The 24,543-nt window shown below is 28.6% G+C and overlaps 5 protein-coding genes across 9 annotated transcripts; 3 read left to right on the forward strand and 2 right to left on the reverse strand.

Moving 5' to 3' along the window:
• Positions 1-304: 304 nt before the first annotated feature.
• Positions 305-10,517, forward strand: mts (protein phosphatase 2 catalytic subunit mts). Of its 2 annotated transcripts, XM_085481724.1 has the most exons (7): positions 305-641; positions 2,000-2,209; positions 2,449-2,712; positions 2,808-2,980; positions 3,092-3,199; positions 3,506-3,607; positions 10,132-10,517. In XM_085481724.1, the coding sequence occupies exons 1-6, from the start codon at positions 540-542 to the stop codon at positions 3,576-3,578; spliced, it is 930 nt and encodes a 309-aa protein (XP_085337850.1). In that variant the 5' UTR covers positions 305-539; the 3' UTR covers positions 3,579-3,607; positions 10,132-10,517. The 2 variants fall into 2 exon arrangements, with proteins under 2 accessions (XP_085337850.1, XP_029164855.1); XM_029309022.2 differs by lacking the exon at positions 10,132-10,517 and having other exon boundaries at positions 306-641; positions 3,506-6,174.
• LOC114936044 (mitochondrial coenzyme A transporter SLC25A16) lies at positions 6,113-10,816 on the reverse strand. Of its 3 annotated transcripts, XM_029309019.2 has the most exons (8): positions 10,309-10,815; positions 10,078-10,226; positions 9,540-9,632; positions 9,293-9,426; positions 8,675-8,860; positions 8,139-8,292; positions 7,421-7,562; positions 6,113-7,204 (listed from the first exon to the last, which is right to left on the reverse strand). In XM_029309019.2, exons 2-8 carry the CDS (start codon positions 10,139-10,141, stop codon positions 7,030-7,032), a joined length of 948 nt encoding a protein of 315 aa, XP_029164852.1. In that variant the 5' UTR covers positions 10,142-10,226; positions 10,309-10,815; the 3' UTR covers positions 6,113-7,029. The 3 variants fall into 3 exon arrangements, with proteins under 3 accessions (XP_029164852.1, XP_029164853.1, XP_029164854.1); XM_029309020.2 differs by lacking the exon at positions 10,078-10,226 and having other exon boundaries at positions 10,561-10,816; XM_029309021.2 differs by lacking the exon at positions 8,675-8,860 and having other exon boundaries at positions 10,078-10,815.
• On the forward strand, positions 10,593-12,909 carry LOC114936043 (KIF-binding protein-like). Its single transcript, XM_029309018.2, has 2 exons — positions 10,593-11,282; positions 11,370-12,909. Exons 1-2 carry the CDS (start codon positions 11,225-11,227, stop codon positions 12,884-12,886), a joined length of 1,575 nt encoding a protein of 524 aa, XP_029164851.1. The 5' UTR covers positions 10,593-11,224; the 3' UTR covers positions 12,887-12,909.
• Positions 12,910-13,952: 1,043 nt separating this feature from the next.
• RpI135 (RNA polymerase I subunit Rpl135) lies at positions 13,953-20,359 on the forward strand. The gene is made up of 16 exons (XM_029309195.2): positions 13,953-14,111; positions 14,384-14,716; positions 15,154-15,393; positions 15,518-15,840; positions 15,926-16,185; positions 16,269-16,511; positions 16,699-16,976; positions 17,047-17,244; positions 17,333-17,440; positions 17,701-17,877; positions 17,960-18,174; positions 18,251-18,389; positions 18,571-18,727; positions 18,929-19,182; positions 19,435-19,599; positions 19,728-20,359. Exons 1-16 carry the CDS (start codon positions 14,028-14,030, stop codon positions 19,929-19,931), a joined length of 3,378 nt encoding a protein of 1,125 aa, XP_029165028.2. The 5' UTR covers positions 13,953-14,027; the 3' UTR covers positions 19,932-20,359.
• VhaSFD (V-type proton ATPase subunit VhaSFD) lies at positions 19,946-24,522 on the reverse strand. 2 transcript variants are annotated; one of them, XM_085481722.1, is made up of 10 exons: positions 24,350-24,522; positions 24,071-24,152; positions 23,745-23,934; positions 23,404-23,622; positions 22,346-22,447; positions 21,591-21,796; positions 21,386-21,470; positions 20,914-21,320; positions 20,652-20,765; positions 19,946-20,493 (listed from the first exon to the last, which is right to left on the reverse strand). In XM_085481722.1, exons 1-10 carry the CDS (start codon positions 24,405-24,407, stop codon positions 20,403-20,405), a joined length of 1,554 nt encoding a protein of 517 aa, XP_085337848.1. In that variant the 5' UTR covers positions 24,408-24,522; the 3' UTR covers positions 19,946-20,402. The 2 variants fall into 2 exon arrangements, with proteins under 2 accessions (XP_085337848.1, XP_085337849.1); XM_085481723.1 differs by lacking the exon at positions 22,346-22,447 and having other exon boundaries at positions 24,350-24,521.
• Between the last annotated feature and the right edge of the window lie 21 nt (positions 24,523-24,543).

The following is a 24,543-nucleotide window of genomic DNA, read 5'->3' on the forward strand; positions in this document are numbered from 1 at the left end:
AAACCACGATGATGATGCAAAATGTAAATAAAATAACGTAATATATATATATATATATATATATATAAATATATGTAATAATTATCATATTTATGCAATAATTAAAAAAAAATAAATCTACTGTCATCGAATTGACAGATAAACGTAGTTCGCAGCGTCTGTCCAATCGCGCGCGAGGCTGTCGTCGCTCGCGATTGGCCGCGCGAATCTCTGTCCGAGACGCCGATTGGCTGACGCGTCCTGTCCGGAGAGCGCGGGGGCGGCATCACGCACGAGTACGACCTGACGTCACCGCGCTAGCGCTCGGCGTTCGGCCATTTTGTGTGAATGAGCGCTGCTCTCCGCACCTACGGGATATTTTGTGTCGCGGGACCGTCTCTCCGCGGGGCCAGTGAAGTGGGAAGAAAAAATCGAATGATTTAGTTTCTTGTTCAACGGGGGACTCGCTCGGATTTACATGCGATAGCGAGAGGGTGCGCGGGATATTTATACACCGTTTGCTGTTTTAATCTCCGTGCATACCCGGGAACAGGTACAGGATGGAGGAGAAGGCGTCGCTCAAGGAACTCGACCAGTGGATAGAACAATTAAACGACTGCAAACAACTGACAGAGAGCCAAGTGAAAACCCTCTGCGATAAGGTACTCGATCCCGCTTCGCGAAATCGATCCCGTACGCGTTTTTCACGTCGCCCGATTAGAATCCAATTCCGATTTCTGTGCATTCGAATGAATAGGAACGACGGTGTGCTACAGTACCGACCTCGGCTAGCGTGTGCACCGCCGAATTAAAACATGGCTCGTCGAAATGTCACGCGTGTTTTCTCGGAACACATTTCGCGAGAGTTCGCAATAAATCCCTCGAATTCTGGATTTACCACCGTCTTCAGTTTTTTATATCCTCCATCGCGATCGAAAAATTTGCAGCGAGATTTACAATTCTTAACCAATGACTATTATATATATATATATATATATATATATATATATATATATATATAAAATATATATATTTTTTCACAGGCCTTTAATTGTGCAACAAGTGTATATTGTTTGACAATTTCTGCATGAGATAAATAGTGTTATCATTTTTACAGATTAAAACAATATATTTTACAATATCTGCGAATAGCATTTGTCATTCCTTCTTATCTCTTTATTGATACACGTAGGCATTTAATGATAAGGAATTATGAATCATATAATCTCTTGCGAATTGAGATATTTATCTATTATATTTAAACTAATATGGAGGAGCAATAATTATCTGAAATCGAATAGGATATTAGTCAAAATTGTCTGGTATTTAAGCTAACTATAAAAAATTCTGATAAATTTTATCAAAATTCTGAGAAAATAGTGTAATATGAGCAATATCTCTTAAGTAAAGGATTATTGGAAGAACAATCTGATTATTACTAAACTTATTTCAGTTTCTAAATCTTAATAATAGATACTGAAGTAATGAAACAAGTATTTTTGAATGAACTATATTTAAACTTTTGAAGATGGTATTATAATCGCAATGTACTTTATAATTATGTATTGCTGCGTTACATCCCTATATTGTGCCAATTGGCCAAAGCATCTAATTTTCTAAATGTGTCAGTAATTGTATCTGACAATTAAAGTCCAGTTATAGAAAATTTGTCTGAGTGTTATAAAGTATTTCTTAACTGCAGTAGGATAGTATAATATAAAATTTTAAATTGGTATTTTATTCTCATCATATATTGATTCATTTTACATATTGACATATTATTTTATGTCACAGAAGTTATTTTTTGATCACAAAAAATTAATGCAAAATAATATTTAAATATTATATTGTGTTCTACTTGTAAATTAATCTGTTCTTTAATTGCAATACAATTTATCTTATTTTTTCTTTTTTTAACAGTTTCAATAATTTTTCTCCTCTTTCTATCCTCTTTTTCTCTCTCTTTGAGACAAAAAAAGTGGAAGATTATATTTTATTTTATAATATTTAAAACTTTCAGGCGAAAGAAATTTTAGCTAAGGAATCAAATGTACAAGAAGTAAAATGTCCTGTAACAGTGTGCGGAGATGTACATGGGCAATTTCACGATTTAATGGAATTATTCAGAATAGGTGGCAAATCACCTGATACAAATTATCTCTTCATGGGTGATTATGTTGACCGTGGCTATTATTCAGTCGAAACTGTCACTTTACTCGTAGCTCTTAAGGTATAGTATAAATAAATATAAATAAATTTCTATATATTATAATTTAAAATATCTATAATCTATAATGTGGAATATATTTATTCCTGTTAATTAGTACTATTAGATGTTATTCTCTACAGCATATATTTGTATATATTTTTTAGATTAATAAATATTTATCACAAATTTATATTTATATATATATATATATATATATATATATATATTATTTATTTTTCCTCTCTTTGTTTTGCTTAAAGGTGCGATATCGAGAAAGAATAACTATTTTACGGGGCAATCACGAGTCGAGGCAAATCACACAAGTGTATGGATTTTATGATGAATGCTTACGTAAATACGGAAATGCCAATGTATGGAAGTTCTTTACAGATCTATTTGATTATTTACCGCTAACAGCATTGGTCGATGGTCAAATATTTTGTTTGCATGGTGGTTTATCGCCGTCAATCGATACTTTAGATCACATACGTGCTCTAGATCGTCTTCAGGAAGTGCCACATGAAGTTAGTATCTGCTTGTGTAATTCCTACAATATAAATTCTATTATATAATAAGGAAATTTATTTCATAATTATAACTCGTCTATATTATTTAATAGGGTCCCATGTGTGATCTGCTTTGGTCGGATCCAGATGATAGGGGAGGATGGGGTATTTCACCGCGTGGGGCAGGATATACTTTTGGTCAAGATATTTCTGAAACATTCAACCACTCCAATGGATTAACACTCGTCTCACGAGCTCACCAATTGGTCATGGAGGGTTATAATTGGTACATACAGACATTGATATTATTTATAACTTAATAGATAACTTAATAGATTGCATATAACTTAATTTTTTATAAACAATTTGTAATAGGAAATGTACTATATTGTTTCAGGTGTCATGATCGCAATGTCGTGACTATATTCTCTGCACCTAATTACTGTTATCGTTGTGGAAATCAAGCTGCAATTATGGAATTGGATGATGCTTTAAAATATTCATTGTGAGTAATTTCAATACATTTTATATATTTAAATTGTACATATTTACTTACAAATTATAAAAGATATATTAGACATATTGATACATTTGAACACACGCACATATATATATATATATATATATTCAAGTTTTCCTCTTAATAAACTTTATACTATATATTAAATGTGTACCTTAAAATATATATAATAATTTTAAATATTTGTTATATTATTACATTAAAAAAAGAATTACTTTATATAGTCAAGGATATTTTAATCAAATTACAAAGTATAATAAAAGTATAATTTTTTTTATATTTTTATTACAGCCTACAGTTTGACCCAGCACCAAGACGTGGAGAACCACATGTTACCAGGCGAACGCCAGACTACTTCCTCTAAGAGGTTAGGCTTCAGGGCTAAGTGTCAAGGTAGGGGAATGGAAATGCGCGATCCTGACTTTATAGTGACGCCAGATAACATAACTTATAATAAAACATCGCTAAATGAGTGTGAGGCTCAAACAAGTTCTCATATACCACATATAGCTCCAAGTATTATATCATGGCTCACTTTGTGGTGTCTCATTGAGAGAATAGAATAGATTACACGCACGTTTTGTGCGTGCCTTACACAATACATGTAGACACAACATTACTTGTACACTAAAAAAGAAAAAATACAATAATGTACACACGTATCGATTAAATTCACTTGTAGCATTGAGTTTTACAACTTTTATTATATCCGCTTGTATTTTTATTATATAAAAAACTGAATATAATAATATGCACACACATTTGCGCGTAACAGGTAGAACAAAAAATATTGGTAAAATGGTATTATTTTGTAATCTTGAATGAGAATATTAAAACCCGTCGAAAATAATTATACTTGTAAACGAAACATCATATATTCTAAAACAAGTTTTTGTCATGCAAGATTCCAAAAAATATACCAAGATCATAATTTATATTTAAGAGAGTGTCACATCAGTGTGAATGAAACATGAAATGTTCCACTTGGAAAAAAGTTGAGTTGATGCAACAGTAAACTAGTATGCTTATAAATTGCGCTGTATAAAAATTCAATAAATAATTCAATAATTTTAAGGTAAAAATGGTTAAGAATCTTTTAATAAGACATTGCATATGAATTTATCAGATATTAATTTTGTTAAACTTATATCACTCATTTTATGTAATATTCATTATTTTTAAGCACAAAAAAAAATAAATATTTTTATCTAAATGATATAAAAAATATTCAAAATGTGCGATTAAGTTTGCTTCTCGTTGTTTTTACATTATTTTTGCGGAATAACATGCACGAAAGAAAAACTAATTAGAATATATATATATATATATATATATATATTCGCACTTTAAATGTTGTTTATTTCATTTAATTATATTTCATGATATTTATTTATATTTTATTATATTTAATTATATTTAATATATACAGTCAAATTTAATTGGTCTGATAGGTTTTTTGGTAAATAATTTTTTATCACATTTTAAACATAATTTTTAATTTATAAATAATTATAGAGTTTAGTTACTATTTAATGATTGACAATTTAAAAAACATAATAGAAAACTTTTGCATCAATTCTGCCTTTTAAAGTGAAACATGTATTTTATACCGAGTGAATCTATGCATTCACATTGGTTAAACTAAAAGAAAAAAATTGCTTATAAACCTATTGATGATCTTTTTATTAATTAATAGATATAAAATGATGCTTCTGATGAAATAAACGTATGTAATGCAAGCCAAAGCAGTCCAATGTGTTGTGTCAAATTTCATATTCATTGAATGTATGCAGAAGCATCGTGTATGGGATAAAAAAAATGAAAAAAAATACATACGGATGTATTTATAGGAATAAGCATCGCATTCGAATATAATGCATAATGAAGCAATTACAATAGTAATGACAACGGATGGCGAGACAAACTTGAAATGTGTTAGATGCACATTACATAGCAATTTATTAAGACTGTAAATCCATAGCACAGGATGCTGCGCGGAGATAACTTCGCGATCCTTTTCTGCACAATGCAGGCTGAGCATTTTTTTTTTTTCGTTTTCTACTATCCAATCATGCGTATATATACATAATATATTCTCTCTGAATTCTACAACAATAAGAATAAATTTTCCTATAGAACAAAAATGCACTTGTAGTATTATATAATACGACGGAGTTTGATTAAAATTACAGCAAATCAATAGGTAGCAACATCCAGTATAATTAATTTTATATGCTCTATTTATTGCCTTCTTTAATCGTCATACCAATTTTCATGCAATTGATAAAATAAATATGGATTATTAAATGTTTCGTTGAAAACATAATATATTAATATCTATATATAAATATTATTGATTTGATTTCATTTAATAGTATGGGATATATTGAAAAGGTATTATCACACTTAAAAACTCATTTACAATATCAAATATTTTTCATTAATTTAAATTTCAAAAATATTTGTACTATCTAAAATATAACTCATTAATACATACATATATGTATATATATATATATATATATATATATATATATATATATGTAATAATAACCATTTGAAAAATTAAAGTTTTATTTTAGATTTAACTCTGTAGAAATTGGTAGATATCCTTAATTCGAATACAGTATATAAAATTTCAAATTTTGTATATCTTAAATTTTTTTGTGATAGCTTTTATAATTTTTTAATTTATCTGAAATAATACTTATGCATATATAAATCGCGCGTGCGATTGTATATGATAAATATATAATTGGCATAGAATTAAGCCTGCAATATTCTTTTAAACTTTACTTGACATGAGCTTTATTTGACATTACTTTAACATAGCTTACAAAGATCTGGTGTCAGATAAGCCCAGATTTGTGAAAAGGAACAAAAAATGCCATGAACGTATAATTATATAATGTCATCTTATTATAAGAAATTACAGAAATAAAAAGCTATTATCACATTTAGACAGAGTTTTGTTTGTGCTCTACATATTCACAATATTTTAGAAAAAAACGCATGTTTCAATAAAACTCATTCTTTATGCATGTTTATAATTACTTGACAGTTAAATCACGCACGCACACACACACACACACACACACACACACACACACACACACACACACACACACATATACATTCAAATATATAAAATATATTTTTTTTCATTAGTTTATCATCTAATACTTGCATCTGTTAATAATAAAAAAGTAAGTAATACTGTATCAAAATACAATAAAACATTTCTGTTATATGTAATATAAATACATTTTGAGATAATATATACAAATTTTTTTTTAATATAATCTTATCATGTTTCTTATAAATATTATAATTTTGTCAATCTATGTGTATAATAATTATTATATTGAAATAATAATTTACATAATTTAGTTTCTTCAATACTGATTTTCAATATAGATTATTATATATTTAAACATCTATTTCTACAAAATATGTTTATTATATTGTAAATATGAGTAATTTGTTTACAATTACAATATAAAAGTATAAAATTTATATTAATTAAAAACTAAGTACTCAAAGCAAAATACTTACTTAAAATACTTATTGTATTACATATGATATTTACAGTCTAGCCTTTTATGACAGATTTTCATGAAAATAATACAATATCAAATTTTAATATCAAAATTGTTTCTTTTTTAATAAAAACAATTTGATTGTATTAATTATATATATATATATATATATCAGCCAACTGATCAGTATATTATTTTTATTATATTCTTTCATAAGAATATATAAATATGTAATGTATAAAAACTAGGCATTTATTTTATGTAATATGTATATAATTACAATCTTACTCCTGTATCTAAATCGAGCATCTGCTTCGTCACTTCATACATTGCAAAGCCAACTGCCATGAAAGGAATTGCTCGTAAGAAATTAATACTCATTCCACGATATAAGCCTTTTACAATGCCATTCTCAATATATATCATCTTAAGAGTAGACAACATTCCAGACCTGAGAATATTAATTTTCTGGATAAGAATATTTAAATAAATAAATTTACTAAATTTTTTGCGTTAATAACGTATTATATATGTATAAACGATAATTTTAAAAAAATATTGCAAGGTTAAATTAATAATTTAAAAAAATATTACAAAAGAGTTATTTCAGTTTCTGGTGCAAGGTTTAATTAAAATTCTTATCAACATATTATATCATATTACTTACGCATATTTATGTGTAGTTGGATTCATCATTGCCAATTGCATACGTCTCTTTGTAACATCCAATGGATAAGAGAAAGTATGCGCTACAGCACCGGCTGCGCCTCCACATAAAAGTTTTGCTGGTATATTTAATATAAGATTACCTGCAACACAATGAAATATAATATTACGATTACTTTTATTATATTTTTATTATCATTAATAATGTCGATTCTTTGATCTTTATATGAGTTATTAATTCTTTAATGACTAATTTTCTTTGTAAAGAAAATTAGTTTTAAAAGTTAAAGGCTTACTAATAAAAGAAGTAAAAAATGATAAATTTTTTTCTAAAAAAATACGATATAAAAAAAGCTATTAATCATGTAATAATTATTTGAAGGGAGATATATATTCATAAATAGAAGAATTTTATAATTGTAACTTCCTATCATTATACATATTTGTTAGATTCAGGAAATAATGTACACATAGGAAACATAGATTGTTAAATGAGCCAATCATAATAATGCAATAAAAGAGTGTATCTAACGAATGTGTCTTTCTCCTTTTTTATCAGAAATAAAAAATAAATAAAGTTTCTGCATGGGTCTATTAGAAAAGAATAGCGAGTTCTAGCATAGTTTTATTTTTTTTACTTGAGCAAATACTTTCTGTTAAGCAGATTCGATAGAAGCAATCTATGTTTCCTATGTCTGAAAATCGGCAATCTAACTCACCAGTTGTTTTTTGTTCAGAACAAAAGTAATGTGGCACGTATTTCAAACATAAATATTTTAATTTCTCAAATGTATAGAAAGAAAATCCTGCGTAAGGTATCATGCCCAACATATTTGGCCAGAATCCTCTATATAAGGCTTGTAGGCCACCTTCCTGAAATATTCTCTTTCTATTAACTCTATTAACTTGTTCTGATACAAAAAAGTTTTCACTCAAGGTGTGAAAAGTTAGCAAAGTTTTTTTATATATAAGAATATTTGGAGAGAGAGAGAGAGAGAGAGAGGATGAAAATTAAATCTCTCTGTATTATTAATATATATATAATTTATCTGTCTATATGTTTTTTATATAGATTTAACATCTGATCTCATTCTTGTATTCAAAATTTACTTTAACAGTTATTTTAATTTATAACATGAAATATATAATTAAAGCATCCTTGTTATTATTGTACAGAGTTATGGTACAAAGATGCAAATAAAGTTTTTATAGGTTTAAATACATCTTTTGATGATAAAAATAAACTGTTATTTACCTCTTTAAACATTCTAACAGCAGCATGTTTAATTCCAGAATAAAGTGTATTACTAGTAACTTGAAAGGCTAATCGTGCTCTGATGGTGTCAAGTGGATACGTAATTGCAGCTGCTGTGACACCTCCGGCAGCTCCAGCTAAGAACCCATCTATATGCGAACCTTGTTGGAGTAATTTTCCTAAACGCTGACAAAAATTATACAAACATTACATGTAATTTTTTAAACATTTATAGCAAAAGTAGAGATCGATTATACGTGTATAATACAGGGCAAATAAATAAGATTTTCAGTTATAATAATCGGGTAGATAATTGGCCGAATATTAATGTGTGAATTTATAATGTGTCGACAAAGTATTTTAAATCATTTACCAATAATTATTTGATGAAAAATTCTATATATTTTCTCTCTCTCTCCTCCATATACATACACATATATACATTTATTGGATAAAAATATATATCCAAAATTAAATATATTTCTATTTAGAGATTCTCTTTAAATTAACTAAAAATTAATGCTTATTATTAAAGTTTTATTTTAATAATTATCAAATAAAAATTATTACAATAGATTAAATTCGAGTGATCTCTATAATATTGAATCTCTTCATTACCTTTTTATACTGTTCAAATGCTGTAAATTGTATTGCTGCGTAAGGCACAGCTCTAATCATTTGTACAAGGTTGCCTTTATATAAAGCAAAAAAATTTTCACGTTGAACAACTTCTTTTAATCCTGAGAAAACACCTGCAAAATATATATGCATACATATATACATACATGTTATGTACTTATACATATATATAATTTATATAAATTTAGATACATTTCACATTATTAGCAAGAGTTCAAATTTTTACCTAAATGTTTATAATATTCGTGTTGAGCTTGCAATAAAATTTTTATTCTGTCTAAAGGTGCTACAGCTGTTTTTGAGCACATGCCAGCTACACCTGTAACACATATTATATATCAATATATTTAGAATATACAAAATTTTATAATTTATATATTTTTATATAAAGAAATACAAGATATTTCAAGTTATCTATCATCAAACTATCTATTCTATCAAATAGATCTTTAAAAATATTTTGGAACATGGAAAGATATGAAAAGATATATAAAAAGTAAATTTGTTGTACTTTATAAATAATAAAAAATCAATAATGGAAGAACACAAATCATTACAGGATATTTCTTTATTTTTTACATAAAATATAAAGCTAATGAAATATCTTTGTTTTAATTTTTCTAGATAAAGATTGAGATTATTTTCTAAATAAAATGTTGTACTGTTATTTCTTTTGTGACATAAGTTTAGGAAAGTAATTTGAAGTGATCTTAAAATCCAAAATAATAAAATCAGATATTTAAAGAATTTTTCAAGTGACTCACCGCCAGCTATAAGGTTTTTTATAATGATTTCAAAATTCTTAATTTTTTTTTCAGATTTGTCCATGATTACTGGATGATGCTATTATGTAAATCGGCTTGCAGACATAAATCGCAGATACGAGTCGTACGAGAAAAACACGAAGGACAACCTGTTTGCACTCAATCAATAATGAGAATCGGAAATGGTCACTGAGAGAGAGAGAGAGAGAGAGACCACTGACCACCACTGACCTTGAGTGATGTTCCCACTCAAATGAAAAAAATGTTGAATTCCCAAGCTGATATACAAGTGAAAGGATCATCGAATAAACATGCTATAATATCTTATCTCTTTTAAATTCATCGCCATTCTCTATTAAAGGGATTGCAGTGTCACAGTTTCAATTTTCCACTCTGTTTTTCAATTTAATAAAATCTCAAATTTCTTGGTGTATATATTACATGAATCTTCTTCAATCATTATACTATATAATTTTAATTTACCAACAATGAGATTAAACTTTTTCTTGTACATGTAGACAACTATTTCATAAAAATCTCTGAATCAAAAGTACACAGGACTTTTGATTAGACGACAATTCTAATTGAAATTATCACATTCTCAATTAAGTACTGAACCAGCAAGCTTCCAGTTATGTTGTAAACTTCCCTCTTCCACTCTACAGGTGGTTTGTTAAAAGCATAATACGATAGATAAAAATAGAGTTGCTTCCCACATCATTGCCACGATACTCTGGTGGCAAAGAATAAGGAAAATAAACTTGTCCGATTCTAGAGATGTTTCGATTCACCAATCAGAATGAAAATATTAAAGGATTTCTTTGTCCTGAGGTGTTCACGATTTAAAATCCATATTAGACTGACACTGAAGATTTAAAATGTGATCAATCAGAAAAGAAACTTTAGTTCCTTTTATTCTGATTAGTCAAATTCCATTTTTCAATCTTCAATGTGTCTGGAGTGAGTTTTTGTGTTAGGTGTCTGTATTTTGTATCTGTGATGAAAGAAAGAACATTATTCGGAAACCCCCTACTTACGATCAAGCACGTGTTTATACTTGTTATATATATATAACACGATTTTCAAATTTCAAGTTCAAATAAAGGAAATTTTTATTATTGACGTAACATCGTGTGTAATATTAATAATGTTGGCGATTATAGAATATCTCATTAAACAGCGGATGCATGAACCATCTCAATTTGGTAATATACAGAGAATATTTTATTCCAAACTGTGTTAATATATCACATAATCATATAATATAATCTATTAATGTTGATTTTTTGCAGGTGTAGTTAAGAATAACGAAACTGTAATTGTTAACGAGAAGTTTCGAGAAGTTTTAAAATTATCGTTTGAAGTAAAAGCTTTTCGTGAAATAAATCAACTTCCTAAAAAGAAAAAGAAAAATATTAAAAAGACAGAAGTTAAGATGGATAACTTGTTTGAAAATTTAACCAGTTCAACAGACACAACATTCGATGATATTATAGTTCTTGCAATAGCTTATATGAATGTGGGTCTAATGTATGTTGCTTGTACAGAAGAGACACAATTATGTGTTAGTAAGAATTATTTCATGAAATGTAACGAGCTGTTAAAAGGAAAAGAGCTGGAGCGGAAAGCTATTTTGACTGCTATAAGAGTACGTCATGAATTAAGGTTGGTTTTTAATAAATTAAAGAAAACAGAGGAATCTGATCTATTCTTAGATCAAGCATTGGAACTCTATTTAAAATACACAAAGGAAGAAAATAAGTATCCGGATCCTATTAATGTACCAACCATTCTTGGTATTGAAGATGAAGAAAATTTTCTGCTTTCACTAGAGCAACTTCATTTAATGACTGTAGATTATTTAGTAAACCAATATCATAAATCGCCTGGAAATAAGGAGAAATTGATTATATATATACATACTTTATTGAACAAACAACTATTTGAAGCATTGCAGTTTTTAGATATAGAGTGTTATTATTGGGCTTTAGCATCATGTGATATAACCCAGTACTTCATATTAAAGCATCGTTTCACTGAAGCAAAACATCATCTTGCTGCAGCTGATTATATGATGGAAAGACTTTATAAAGACAAATTGATAGAGGCCAAGACTCGTTCGGAATCTCTATATACTTCAATGCTTAGTAAATATCAACATGCTCGAGCTACTATTGCTAGATACTGGAGTTTCTATGGAATTACGCTTTTACGTTCATCAAAAGAAAGATTATGTCGAATAAATAATAAATGTTGCAAAATAGATGGAAGATTAGAATCCCTTACAAATTCGAAGAAGGAATCTGAGAATCTTTTATTATTTCCTGACTTAGAAAAAGATCTAGAATGTATTACTAGTAAGATTCCAGATACATATGTGTTAAATCTTGATGAAGCTAAAGTAGTTTTTGTGAGTGTTTTGAGATGGCTTGATACAGCAAGATCATATTTTACCATAGAAAAGCAGATGATACAACATGGAAGAATAATAATAGAAATTTCCAAAGCGTACAAATATTTTGCATATTATGAACAATGCAAATTCAAACAGATAAAACTATATAAACTACAAGTAGAAATTTTGGAGAATGCTATTAAGCAATTACATCTACATGCTAAAACAAATGAAGAACAGGAAATTTGCAAACATATTCACTTTGATTTAGGAATCGCTTATTCTGCTTTTTTGGATATAAAGTGTGAGAAAATGCATGACAATACAGCTCTAAACTTTGAAGATCTAAATACAGAAGTTAAGCAAATAGTTGAAAATGCTGTAACACAATTTAAATCATATTTAAATCATTAGATTAAATCATATTTTAAAACATATCTTAGATCTTTGGACATCTTTTTAGATATTTAGATCTTTCTGAGACTTATATGCATGTGTTTTTTTTTTATCTGTGACATTCATAATACAAGATTCATATTGTAATATTTTTGTTCTTTTTTTTTACATTATATAAATTGTAACAAGGATTTATCATATGTAGAGATGTGTGCAAAAAGTCATTTACATTATAATTTAATCATTTAATTATAGAAAGAAGAAAACACAGATAGATGATGCAATTAGCTATTAAATAAAGAATTTTTAGGATCCTGACAAGTGTTCCATTTGGTGATCAAGGTAATCAATTGTGACATTATATGTTTCTTTCTAGAAAACTTTAAGATTTACTATTCATTTAACAGATGACTTAGATCTTGAACCATAATCTTATGAGTAAAAAATGTATATATAATTATAATGTTTAAAATTTCAATTTATATCATCCCTTATCTAATTAGATTCTAATACTTTACCAAATATATTAAAATGCTTTTTGCCATTTCTATATATCAGATTTTGTCTGATAACTTTATTAGTACTTTTTAAGAGAAGCTACATAAGAAGTTTTTCATATATAAAAATTAATATATTGACTGATTAAAACTGAATGTTAATATTATTAGAATATACATATTTTATTTGGAGTTTTTTAATAGAATATACATAAATTATTATTAAAGTTGTGTGCGTGCGTGTGTATTAACTTTTTTCTAGAATACTTTTTTATAAATTTCCAGCTTTTTTATAAATTTCCAGCTATATATTCTACATTAACATAATCTAAATATATTATACATTTCATTTATAACTAAATATTACAGAATGTAAATTTGTACCGGAATCTGCAATGTGTCACACACGTGGGTACCATGAATTACGTATATTAAGATGAACTTACATGAGTATGACAAAATATTTGTCCAATGCATTGATTGGCTGTCAGATGGTAAATACATAGAGATTCTAGAAATTCTCTATCCGATAGCCAATTGGCGTCCACAAATATTTTGTCGTATTAATGCAATCTCATTCTTTAAGGTTTATGCTTGAGATTTGTTTTGAAAGCATTGTTTTATAACCAAAAAAAAGTGATCGTAAGAAATTATATTTTACAATGAATATGTCAAATATGTTGCGAGAGCCTAAATTAACGAACACATCGCCGGATTTTGGTAAACCACCTGAGAAACAGAATGATGTAAATATTGTATTTTTTTATACAAAATTATATATAACATAATTGTGTACACACATACTAAGCTGATACAATTCAAATGATTTTCTTATATCTCAATATAAATATATTGTTTTTTTTAATGCAAAATCGTATAAATACTATAAATAATATCGAAAAATTAATTAAAATTTAGTGTTATATACTATTAAAGATCTTTATTCACGCACATTATAGAAATAAATTATTCCAAAAAATTTACGACACTAGATAGTTAATTTTTCTACACGTTTTAGCTGTTACAATCTCTGGGTAAACCTCACATTGACTCTTTTAATTATATGCTGGAAGATGGCCTTTTTCAAGGTATAAAAAACAGTACACCAGTGTATTTAACTCTTCCTAATGGTGACAAAATAATCCTCTGGTTAGACAATGTGCAAATTCATAAGCCCACTGTACCTTCTGGTACAATTGGTGTAAAAAATTATAAAATATATCCGTCAGAATGTCGACAGAGGGGTGCTACTTATAAAGGTAAAATAGTAGTGAGACTTGGATGGTCTATAAATGGCATAGAGCAAGAATTTCTTGAGAAAGATTTAGGAGAAGTTCCAATTATGCTCAAGGTAAAATATACAAAAGGATCTTATTAATCATTATTAATCAATAATTATTAATAAATAACTAGGTCCCTTTCTCTTTTTCTTACACACACACACACACATATTGAAAAAAATGAATCTAATTTTTATAAGCACAGTAATTTTACAATTAACAAAAAAATATAATATTTCTTATCTTAATATTCTTAGATTTTTGTAGAAAAAATAAATCAAAATTTATTTTTTCTTATATAATTTTTAGAAAAAAAAATAAAATAAAATAAACAGTTAATATACATATAACAATGAATAAAGAATAATAAATTGGCTTTTTACTTTTTATTTTCTAATCATTAAATATTATGTCTTATTAATTTTTTTATATGATAATTTTAATATATATTTTTTTATGCTGAATTATAATTTATGAAATAATTTATGAAAATATATGATATTTACAGTCTAATCGATGTCACCTAAATAAAATGAGTCCTAAGGAATTAGTTGCTCATGGTGAACATGAACAAGAATGGGGTGGATATTTCATAATCAAAGGATTAGAGCGACTTGTACGCATGTTAATAATGACGAGACGAAACTATCCCATTGCTATAAAAAGACCAGGTTGGAAAACTCGTGGTGAACAATTTAGCGATCTCGGTATTTTTTTAAGAAGTGTTCAAGAAGATAATACTGCCACGGTATGTATACTTTAGCACAGAAATATTTTTTTTTATAGATTTTATATTATTACTTTTATTATGTATTTTATATGTTAGTGTAAATGTATATATATACAGTATAATATAAATACATTTTTTACAGAACAATACACTGCATTATGTGAATGATGGTTCTGCAAAATTCGCTTTTACTCACAAGAAAACTACTTACTATGTACCATTAATATTGATGCTAAAATGTTTGATAGATGTGACCGATGTATATATTTACAAAACATTAATTGCTGGATGTGAAGATGATCTCTATTACAGTAATAGTGTTATGAATATGTTACGTGCTTTACATGAAGAAGGTTTACATTGGCATGAACAATGTAAAGCGTATGTAGGAAAAATTTTTAGAGTAAAATTCTCTGAATTGCCTGCAGATGCAACTGATATAGACATTTGTAATTATATTCTAAAGTAAGTTTGTATTTCATTAAATTATCTATTTTTTCATGTATAATTCATTACAAGTCTTAATTTTATCATATTCATTTATGTATAGACATTGTATTGCCATTCATCTTGATGAACTGATTGATAAGTTTCATTTACTTGTATTCATGACTAAAAAACTGTTTGCTCTTGCCCGTAACAAATGCGCTGCCGAAGGTGCGGATTCCGTGATGATGCACGAATGTTTGTTAGGCGGGCATTTGTATCTACAAGTTCTCAAAGAGAAATTGGGCTCGTGGCTGGCAAATCTTAAAATTCATATTCTCAAACGTGCCAAAAGTGCTGGTAATAGGTACATTTTAAATATGCGTAAGTATTTTACCTGTAAGTTTGATCTCTTGTGAAAATAAAATCACGAATTTATATATATTTTGATCTTTTTACCTATTTAGAAGAAATGTTGAATGTTACCAAAATTCGGAGCAACATTGACGCACAAATGGAGTATTTCTTATCCACTGGAAGTGTAAAGTCGTCCACTGGTCTAGGTCTCATGCAAAATTCCGGCCTCACAATTGTTGTGGAAAATATTAATAGGATGCGTTATATGAGTCATTTTCGTGCGATACATAGAGGCACATTTTTCCAAACTATGAGGACTACCGAAGTTAGACGATTGTTGCCTGATGCATGGGGTAATTAAAAAATCCTACTATAATTTGTCTACATTAATAGAGATGTTGACAAATGAGCACGAAATAAAAATATAAGCAATGATTTGCAATTTTTCTCTTCAGATTATATATTACATAATTATTGATAATCTAATTAATAAAAATCAAAATAAATATATCAATTATAATATTATTGTAATATTTGTAGGATTTATTTGTCCAATACATACGCCTGACGGTGCTCCATGTGGGTTGCTGAATCATTTAACAATGAATTGTGTTGTCACAAAACATCCAAATCCAAAATTAAAAGCCGCGATACCCACAGTATTGGTAGATCTTGGAATGATTCCATTGTCTATCGCAGATAATTGGAAAAATTCGTATACCGTCATGTTAGATGGAAAACTAATCGGTTTGATCGAGAACAAGATTATTAATAAAGTAGTCTACAAACTCAGATTGCTTAAGATAGAAGGCCAAGAAGTAAGTCGAGAGATATCTTGTGATTCAGTTTATAATTATCATGTATATTAATGAAATATTTTATCTTCAGATACCATCGACATTGGAAATTGCGCTTGTACCAAAGAAGAAGGTTTCAGCTCAATATCCAGGGTTATTCTTGTTTACTAATGCAGCTAGAATGATGAGACCAGTGATAAATCTATCTGTGCAAAAAATTGAACTTATTGGAACATTTGAACAAATTTATATGGACATCTGTGTGATTCCTGAAGAAGCTTATGAAGGAGTAAATATACATTATGTTTTTTGTATTATTTTTATAGTTTTTATATCTAATGATAAGAAAAAAAATGTTATTCTTTTGTGTGTGCTAGTTCACGACTCATCAGGAAGTAAGTCAAACAACCATCTTCAGCAATTTAGCTAAACTTATTCCAATGCCAGATTGTAATCAGAGTCCAAGAAACATGTACCAATGTCAGGTAAATCTTTTTATGCTCAGTGTGCACATTCATATGTGCAAACATTAGTTTACTAAAACTAATAATTTAACATCAACAATAATACAATAATAATTCATACAGATTTGAATAAAAATTATTCCGGTTCGTATCTGTAGGTCGAAAAATATCTATTAATATATATTAATATATATTAATAAATAATGTAAATTAATAATACCACAAATTACACGAATGTGCTAATAATGCAAGTAAAAATTTTTACCAATATTTTCTTGTAGATGGGTAAGCAAACAATGGGAACGCCATGTTACAATTGGCAACAACAATCGCAAACAAAATTGTACAGATTGCAAACACCAGCTGCGCCTCTTTTTAGACCAGTGCATCATGATAATATTAACATGGATGATTTTGCGATGGGTACCAACGCAATAATTGCTGTTATTTCATATACGGTAAGTGTTATTTCGTTTCTAGTATCAAAAATTCGGTTCAAGAATTATTCATAATTCTATTTTATATCATTGATACATATAGGGGTACGATATGGAAGACGNGATGGTAATCAACAAGGCATCCTATGAACGCGGTTTCGGACATGGAACGATCTATAAGTCTGAATTTGTTGATTTAAACGATAAGAAGAGTTACTTTACACGCAATCCAGACAAGCCTGAACTTGAGAAAACGTTAGATATTGATGGTTTACCTATTATGGGTGCCTTTATCAAAGAAGATGACCCTTATTATTGGTAAAGTCCCTTTTAGCTTTAATATTGTCATTTTTTTTATTTCGCTAAAAACTCATCAAATATGTATATTTGACAGTTATTATGATGCTGATAATAGTAATTACGTCATTGGAAGATACAAAAGCACAGAAAACGCTTACATTGACAATGTAAAGTTATGTGGAACACTTAACAGTCAAGAGCCTCGAAGAGCATGTATTACATTCCGTATTCCTGTTGGTACAATTTTGTATATCTACACATATTTTAACATATTATATATTTAATATTAATATAATATTATATTGAACATAATATACATTATACACACACACACGCACGCGCGCGCGCACACACACACACACACACACACACACACACACACACACACACACATAAAATTCATTAATTTTTCAGAGAAATCCTATCGTTGGAGATAAATTTGCGTCAAGAGCGGGACAAAAAGGAATTCTTTCGCGGTTGTATCCTGCTGAGGATTTACCATTCACAGAAACCGGGATGGTTCCGGATATTATATTCAATCCACACGGGTTTCCAAGTCGTATGACAATAGGTACGTTTGCGTTGTATTTTATATATTATCTAAATTATTTATACTATGATAATATAGGAATTCTGATGAATTTTTTTTTCAATTCAGACTTATAACACAAACTAAAAATTTTTTTTACAAGAGAGGCTTTACAAGAAAATATGGATATAATTTATAACTGCCATGTAATAAAACCATGTAACTAATCATTGTTTTCCATAGCTATGATGATCGAAGTGATGGCCGGAAAATCAGCGGCTGTGCATGGACTAGTTCACGATGCTACACCCTTTAGATTTGATGAGGAAAACACAGCCATAGACTACTTCGGAAAATTATTAGAACTCGATGGCTATAATTATTACGGAACTGAAAGAATGTATTCAGGTATATATGGATGCGAGATGAAAGCCAGCATCTTCTTTGGTATAGTTCATTATCAAAGATTGCGACACATGGTCTCCGACAAGTGGCAGGTAAATTAGATCATATAAATTTTTATATTAGCATCTAAAAAAATTTTTCCATTCTATTTTATGTGTATGATTTCTTAGATTTTATTTAGTTATTATTTAAATAGCAGCATTTTTGCTTGCGTCTCTTCGTCTATTTTTTCTATGTGTAATTTGAAAATCAATAAGTCATTCCATTCTCTTAAAATTATACGAAAACAATCTCTTCCTCTCTCTATATGTATATATATACATATTTATATTTCTTATTTTCAGGTAAGAAGCACTGGACCACTCGATCAACTAACGAGACAACCTCTCAAAGGTCGTCGACGAGGCGGCGGTGTTCGATTTGGAGAGATGGAACGAGACGCTTTAATTTCTCATGGTTGCTCGTACCTTCTTCAAGATCGGCTCTTTCATTGTTCCGATAAAATGACGGTAAGCGATAAGAGATATTATCTCCTTTAACATTTTAATATGATAATCGTATCGATTAAATATTGTTTAATTATTTATAAAATCAGTATTTGAGGGATTCATTAAATATAATAAATATTGATTTATAGACTTTAGCATGCCAAAAATGCGGTTCGCTACTTGGACCCGAATTAATCATGAATAATAGAAATGATGACGACGATAAGAAATGCCGTCTGTGCGGCGAAGAAGATAATGTAAATGAGATCGAGATACCATATATATTCAGATTTCTCTTAATACAATTGGCATCCTGTAATATTAACATTAAATTGCAATTTAGGAAAGTTTAAGTAAAATATATCTGTACGTATGTGGATGTTTGTAATGTCGCGTGTACAACAGTTTTTTCAACAGAATAAAATTTTATTCTCTCTAACATTCCAGAGAACATTCTATACATAAAGCTAAAATATGTTACACGTGACGGGATTCATTATACATCAACATTATATATCTTATTACATTCGCAATGTAAAACGTCCCTATGTATAAGTTTGTATATACATGAGTTGGATATATATATCTATATATAATCAAGAATTATCTTACAAAATTGGATTACACGAAAGAAAAGTAGAGAATAGATTATATCTTTTTTTTTTTACAATAATATAGAATGGAAGGGAATGTAAGTATATCGAATTATACAAGTGCTTTACATAAGCGGATGTAGATAATGTCACGCACGCAAATCCTCTATAATACTCTCGTATTTTTTCTCCAAACGGAAAAATCATAATTTATACAGGTTGTACGAACATTTAAGCTTTTGCTGGCACTTGTGCTCCAGGTTTATTAGTGGACGCTCCAGATGCACCTTGTTCTTTTTCTAATTGCTTTCCAAGGTATTCCCTAAGAAGGTAAATAATTTACATAGTTATAAATGTTTATATATAGACAACAAATTTATATACATGGAAAAGAATTTTTAAAAAATTAACAAATTTGTTTCAACATAAAGAAATCGAATAGTAAAAAATGTAGAAAGTTCTTAACATTTTATAACTTACCAATTATGTACCATGAGTTTTTGTACTGCAAGAAGAGCCTCATATCTAACATTAGGATCTTCGTGCCCAAGAAGTTGCATTACACGTTGCTTTCCGCCAAGCTGTTCAATTATACTGAAATACACGAGATTTTATTTTAACAAAAAAATTAATTTTAAATATTTTCACAAATACTGAATTTATTATAAAAATTAAATACTAAAAAATAAAAAAAATGTACAAAATATACTTCTTTATAACATTAGAAATTCACTTAACGTACTGTTTGCCACGCGGATAATGGCGTACGTATTCGCCAATGTCGAAACTAGCCACACTGAGGACAAGAGGATCTTTGCTGGTTTCTAACAAATGAACGAGAATCCGCAAGAGCTCGTAATTCTTCTCATTGAGACGGCTAGCGTTCTCGCGCCAAAATTTGCCCGATTTGTGAACAGGAGACCACTCCAGACGGCCAGATTTCACTTCCGTTGAATATTCGTCGAACGAACTTAGATCTTGCACGGATGCTTGCAATTTGTCGTTCAGGAACTCGATGTCATCAGTAATATCTTCATCGTCGAATTTCCGCTGACACAATATCGAAAGCTGCTTCAATACTTTGCATTGCACCATAGCGATGCAATGTTCCTTGGCAACTTGCCCGTCTTCTACTTTCTCGATTAAATTCTGTGATAATATAAAAAAATGTAATATGTATAATCTTCCTCTTATTCCCCGACATTCTGACTTACCCTGAATACTGCAAGTATAATACGTGTTACTTTTTCTTTGACTGAGTCGCTAAGTATATCGGCGAGAATGGGTATGACATTGAATCTGCAATATAAAACACAATTTTTTAGACATTACAGTTATATTGAACAATTATGAGTTAAAATTTTTTAATAAAATGTACACATATCACAAATAAGAGGGAGAAGAAGGAAGATTACTTACTTATTCATCTTTTCTGCCAGGAGAGGATTGAAAGTAAGTACCCATAGGCAGAAAATAAGCTGATATTGCACTTGGAAATTTACTCTTCCAGAAAGAACACTGAGGAGAGTTGAAATTCCATCAACGGATACGAACGCAAAACGATATTCGTCTATACGAAGCATCATTTGTAAACAACGCGCCACTGATTGGATGTACTCATTGTTCTAAAAAGTGGAAGAAATATAATGTGTATCCTCTATGTCTCTCGAATAAAAAATATAGAGTAGAACAAAAAAATAACTTTCTAATTTAAAAGAAAATTTAATCGATATTTTGCTACATGCAAAAATATGATAATAATTTGATATATATCTTATATATATATATATATATATATATATATATATATATATATATATATATATATATAATATATAAGATATATATTTAGATTTTATTGAAAGATTTAGCATCTATTAGTAGCATCTAGGTAAGATATTATCTAACAGCATCTAAAATTCAAGAAATTTATAAATATGACATCCACAAAACAGGCTCTTATAAAGCATAATTCATGCGTATTCGTGTTAAAAGTTCATTAATAAATTCAGTCCTAAAGATCTTTAAGAGTTCATAATACATTTATATATAATATTAAACATCTTTATAAATCATCAGTAGTTTGTTTATTGGCAGTATATGGTTTAAGGATTTTAATAATTTGTTTAGAATAATAAGTAATATTACTGTGATTAAGTCATTACAAAACCAACCGGGTTGAGCATTTCGTGCAGCTCATTGGCCTCCTTGGCCTGTTCCACAGCAATGTCTTGTTCTAGTCCCGCATGCAAGCCTTTGTCCTGAATGGCATCAAACTAAAACCCCATCTCATTTTTTATCTATACAAATTCTACTACAATTCTCAAAGAAAGTTCTCGTGTTTTAAGCTCTCGTGTTTTGCGCGAAGCGATAAATCTATATATTGATCAATCACACACTAATTTTATTCGGTTAGTTATGTCTTTATATTTAAAAGGCTTTTGTAAATTTTTTTCACAGATTTATCACATAAATTCTATAATTTGCAAATTACAATAATTATATATTATTCATTAGATTAGTTATGTGTTATTTATAAATCAATAACATAATAATGTATATTAAATAAATTATATATGAAATATTATTATATTAATATTAATGTAATAAATAAAAGGTATGGAAATTTTTAATAAGAATGTCATTCTTTTTGTTATATAAATACAAGACACATGATTATTTTTGTAGAACCCACCAAGTACACGATAAATTAGTTGGATTACTAAAGGTAGATTGCATGCAACACGCACATTAAAATAAATTATTACCATCCAAAAGACAAACCAATACTATTAAAATAACCATATAAAACTAACTACATAGATACATATAAAGCAACTAACATTGCAATAGCTTTCAAGCACAAACCATTCAAATAAGATAAGCATATTTTTTTTAGTGTTCCAATAAAAATTATTATACAAAAAATTATATAATTGTGTAAAATTCATTTACATGCTCACATGGAAAAAAAGATACATCTCAGCAGTTGTGCAATTTGAATAGTCAGTATTAATATAATTTTAAATGCCTGTGTTTTCTTAAAACTTAGCATTTTCATACTGCTATATAATATAATTAATAAATTAATAATTTGTAATTATATTAAACTACTATAATATAATGAAACAAAAACAAAGAAGTAACATAACTGATATAATTTGAACCTTGTTGGACTGAGTCTTCTGACTTACACAACCTGTGATATAATAATTTATTAAAATAAACTTACGCTAAGTTTTAGTTGATCCTTGAGCCATGTTAAATAAAATTGAAGATCAGTTTTTTCCATAAGATCATGGCTCCAGCAAGCTAACTTGGCTATAATGCGTGATGTCATATTCATTATAAAGCCATCTTGTCTATTCAACAAATTAAGAAATGGTCCCCAAACCGATTCTCGTTTTCGTGTAGAGTGCTCACGAAAGATTTCCACACGACTGCGATCCTCCTATTAATAACGTTACATTAAAATTTTAATTAATAAAGAATGAAACTTTGACTGGAGTAAAAATACTAATGAAAAAAATTTCGTTTGTCTTATAAGTAGAATAAATGTGTGTAGCATTATACCTGTAACATGTCATCAATCATAGTAAGAATATATTGAATTGTTTGATCCTTCGAAACATGACCAAGCAAATTAAGAAAAGTTTTAGCTGCTTGATGCGGATTTTCCTTCAGCTTATTTTCTCTTGCTTTTGCATCACTTGTATCAAAGGCTGCTATAAAATCATAGTCTTCTTTCGATATCATTTGTGATCTAAAAACATTATAAATATTTTTAAAATACTACTCATATAAACACTTCCATACAAATATTTTTGTACGTTACTAAATTTATGTTATTAATCAGTTTAAGTTTTTCTGTCTTTTAAGAATAATTTAGAAATACTTACTGGTAATAAGACTGCCAATTAATTCGTTGATTCCTAATATCAGCAGCTTGCTGCTGGAGCACACTTGTAGCTGCCAGCATATCTGTAAAATCGCATAAATCAATGCGTATAAATATTATACAAAAAAACGACAATAAAACATTTTTTTAAACATAACTTAGCACATCTCTTTATTATAATAACGACAATATAATTGTTGAACAATAAAAACAGAAACTTGCTGGGAGGGGCACCCTGTCAAATAGACGAATCTCTATTATGCATGCGGAATTTAATTACCAATTTTTTCATCCGGCAATGCCGGTATAATCTGCTTGATATTCGCACGATCCACCATGGTTGTTGTCAAGACTTTGTGTTAATTAATACAGAAATTATCTCGTTCGAGGTGTCAAACTTCTGACCTTCCTCTTCTTCACTTTCCTCAGCTGTTCGATCACAAGACCGTGCAGATACCAACATGATCTGATATA

The sequence above is a fragment of the Nylanderia fulva genome, unplaced genomic scaffold (genome assembly GCF_048542155.1).
Source record: "Nylanderia fulva isolate GAGA-0341 unplaced genomic scaffold, ASM4854215v1 Scaffold19, whole genome shotgun sequence".
In the NCBI taxonomy this organism is placed as follows: domain Eukaryota; kingdom Metazoa; phylum Arthropoda; class Insecta; order Hymenoptera; family Formicidae; genus Nylanderia; species Nylanderia fulva.

Bases quoted from the DNA above. Each gene is read 5' to 3' on its own strand.
- mts (XM_085481724.1), top strand. From the start codon at position 540: ATGGAGGAGAAGGCGTCGCTCAAGGAACTCGACCAGTGGATAGAACAA. The intron at 2,210-2,448 runs GTATAGTATAAA...TTTTGCTTAAAG, and splicing joins CTTTACTCGTAGCTCTTAAG to GTGCGATATCGAGAAAGAAT. The intron at 3,200-3,505 runs GTGAGTAATTTC...TTTTTATTACAG, and splicing joins GATGCTTTAAAATATTCATT to CCTACAGTTTGACCCAGCAC.
- LOC114936044 (XM_029309019.2), bottom strand. From the start codon at position 10,141: ATGGACAAATCTGAAAAAAAAATTAAGAATTTTGAAATCATTATAAAA. The intron at 9,633-10,077 runs GTGAGTCACTTG...TATGTGTTACAG, and splicing joins AAAAAACCTTATAGCTGGCG to GTGTAGCTGGCATGTGCTCA. The intron at 9,427-9,539 runs GTAAAAATTTGA...TATATTTTGCAG, and splicing joins CGAATATTATAAACATTTAG to GTGTTTTCTCAGGATTAAAA.
- LOC114936043 (XM_029309018.2), top strand. From the start codon at position 11,225: ATGTTGGCGATTATAGAATATCTCATTAAACAGCGGATGCATGAACCA. The intron at 11,283-11,369 runs GTAATATACAGA...GATTTTTTGCAG, and splicing joins GCATGAACCATCTCAATTTG to GTGTAGTTAAGAATAACGAA.
- VhaSFD (XM_085481722.1), bottom strand. From the start codon at position 24,407: ATGGTGGATCGTGCGAATATCAAGCAGATTATACCGGCATTGCCGGAT. The intron at 24,153-24,349 runs GTAATTAAATTC...GCGATTTTACAG, and splicing joins ATTGCCGGATGAAAAAATTG to ATATGCTGGCAGCTACAAGT. The intron at 21,471-21,590 runs GTAAGTAATCTT...TTTATATTGCAG, and splicing joins CTGGCAGAAAAGATGAATAA to ATTCAATGTCATACCCATTC.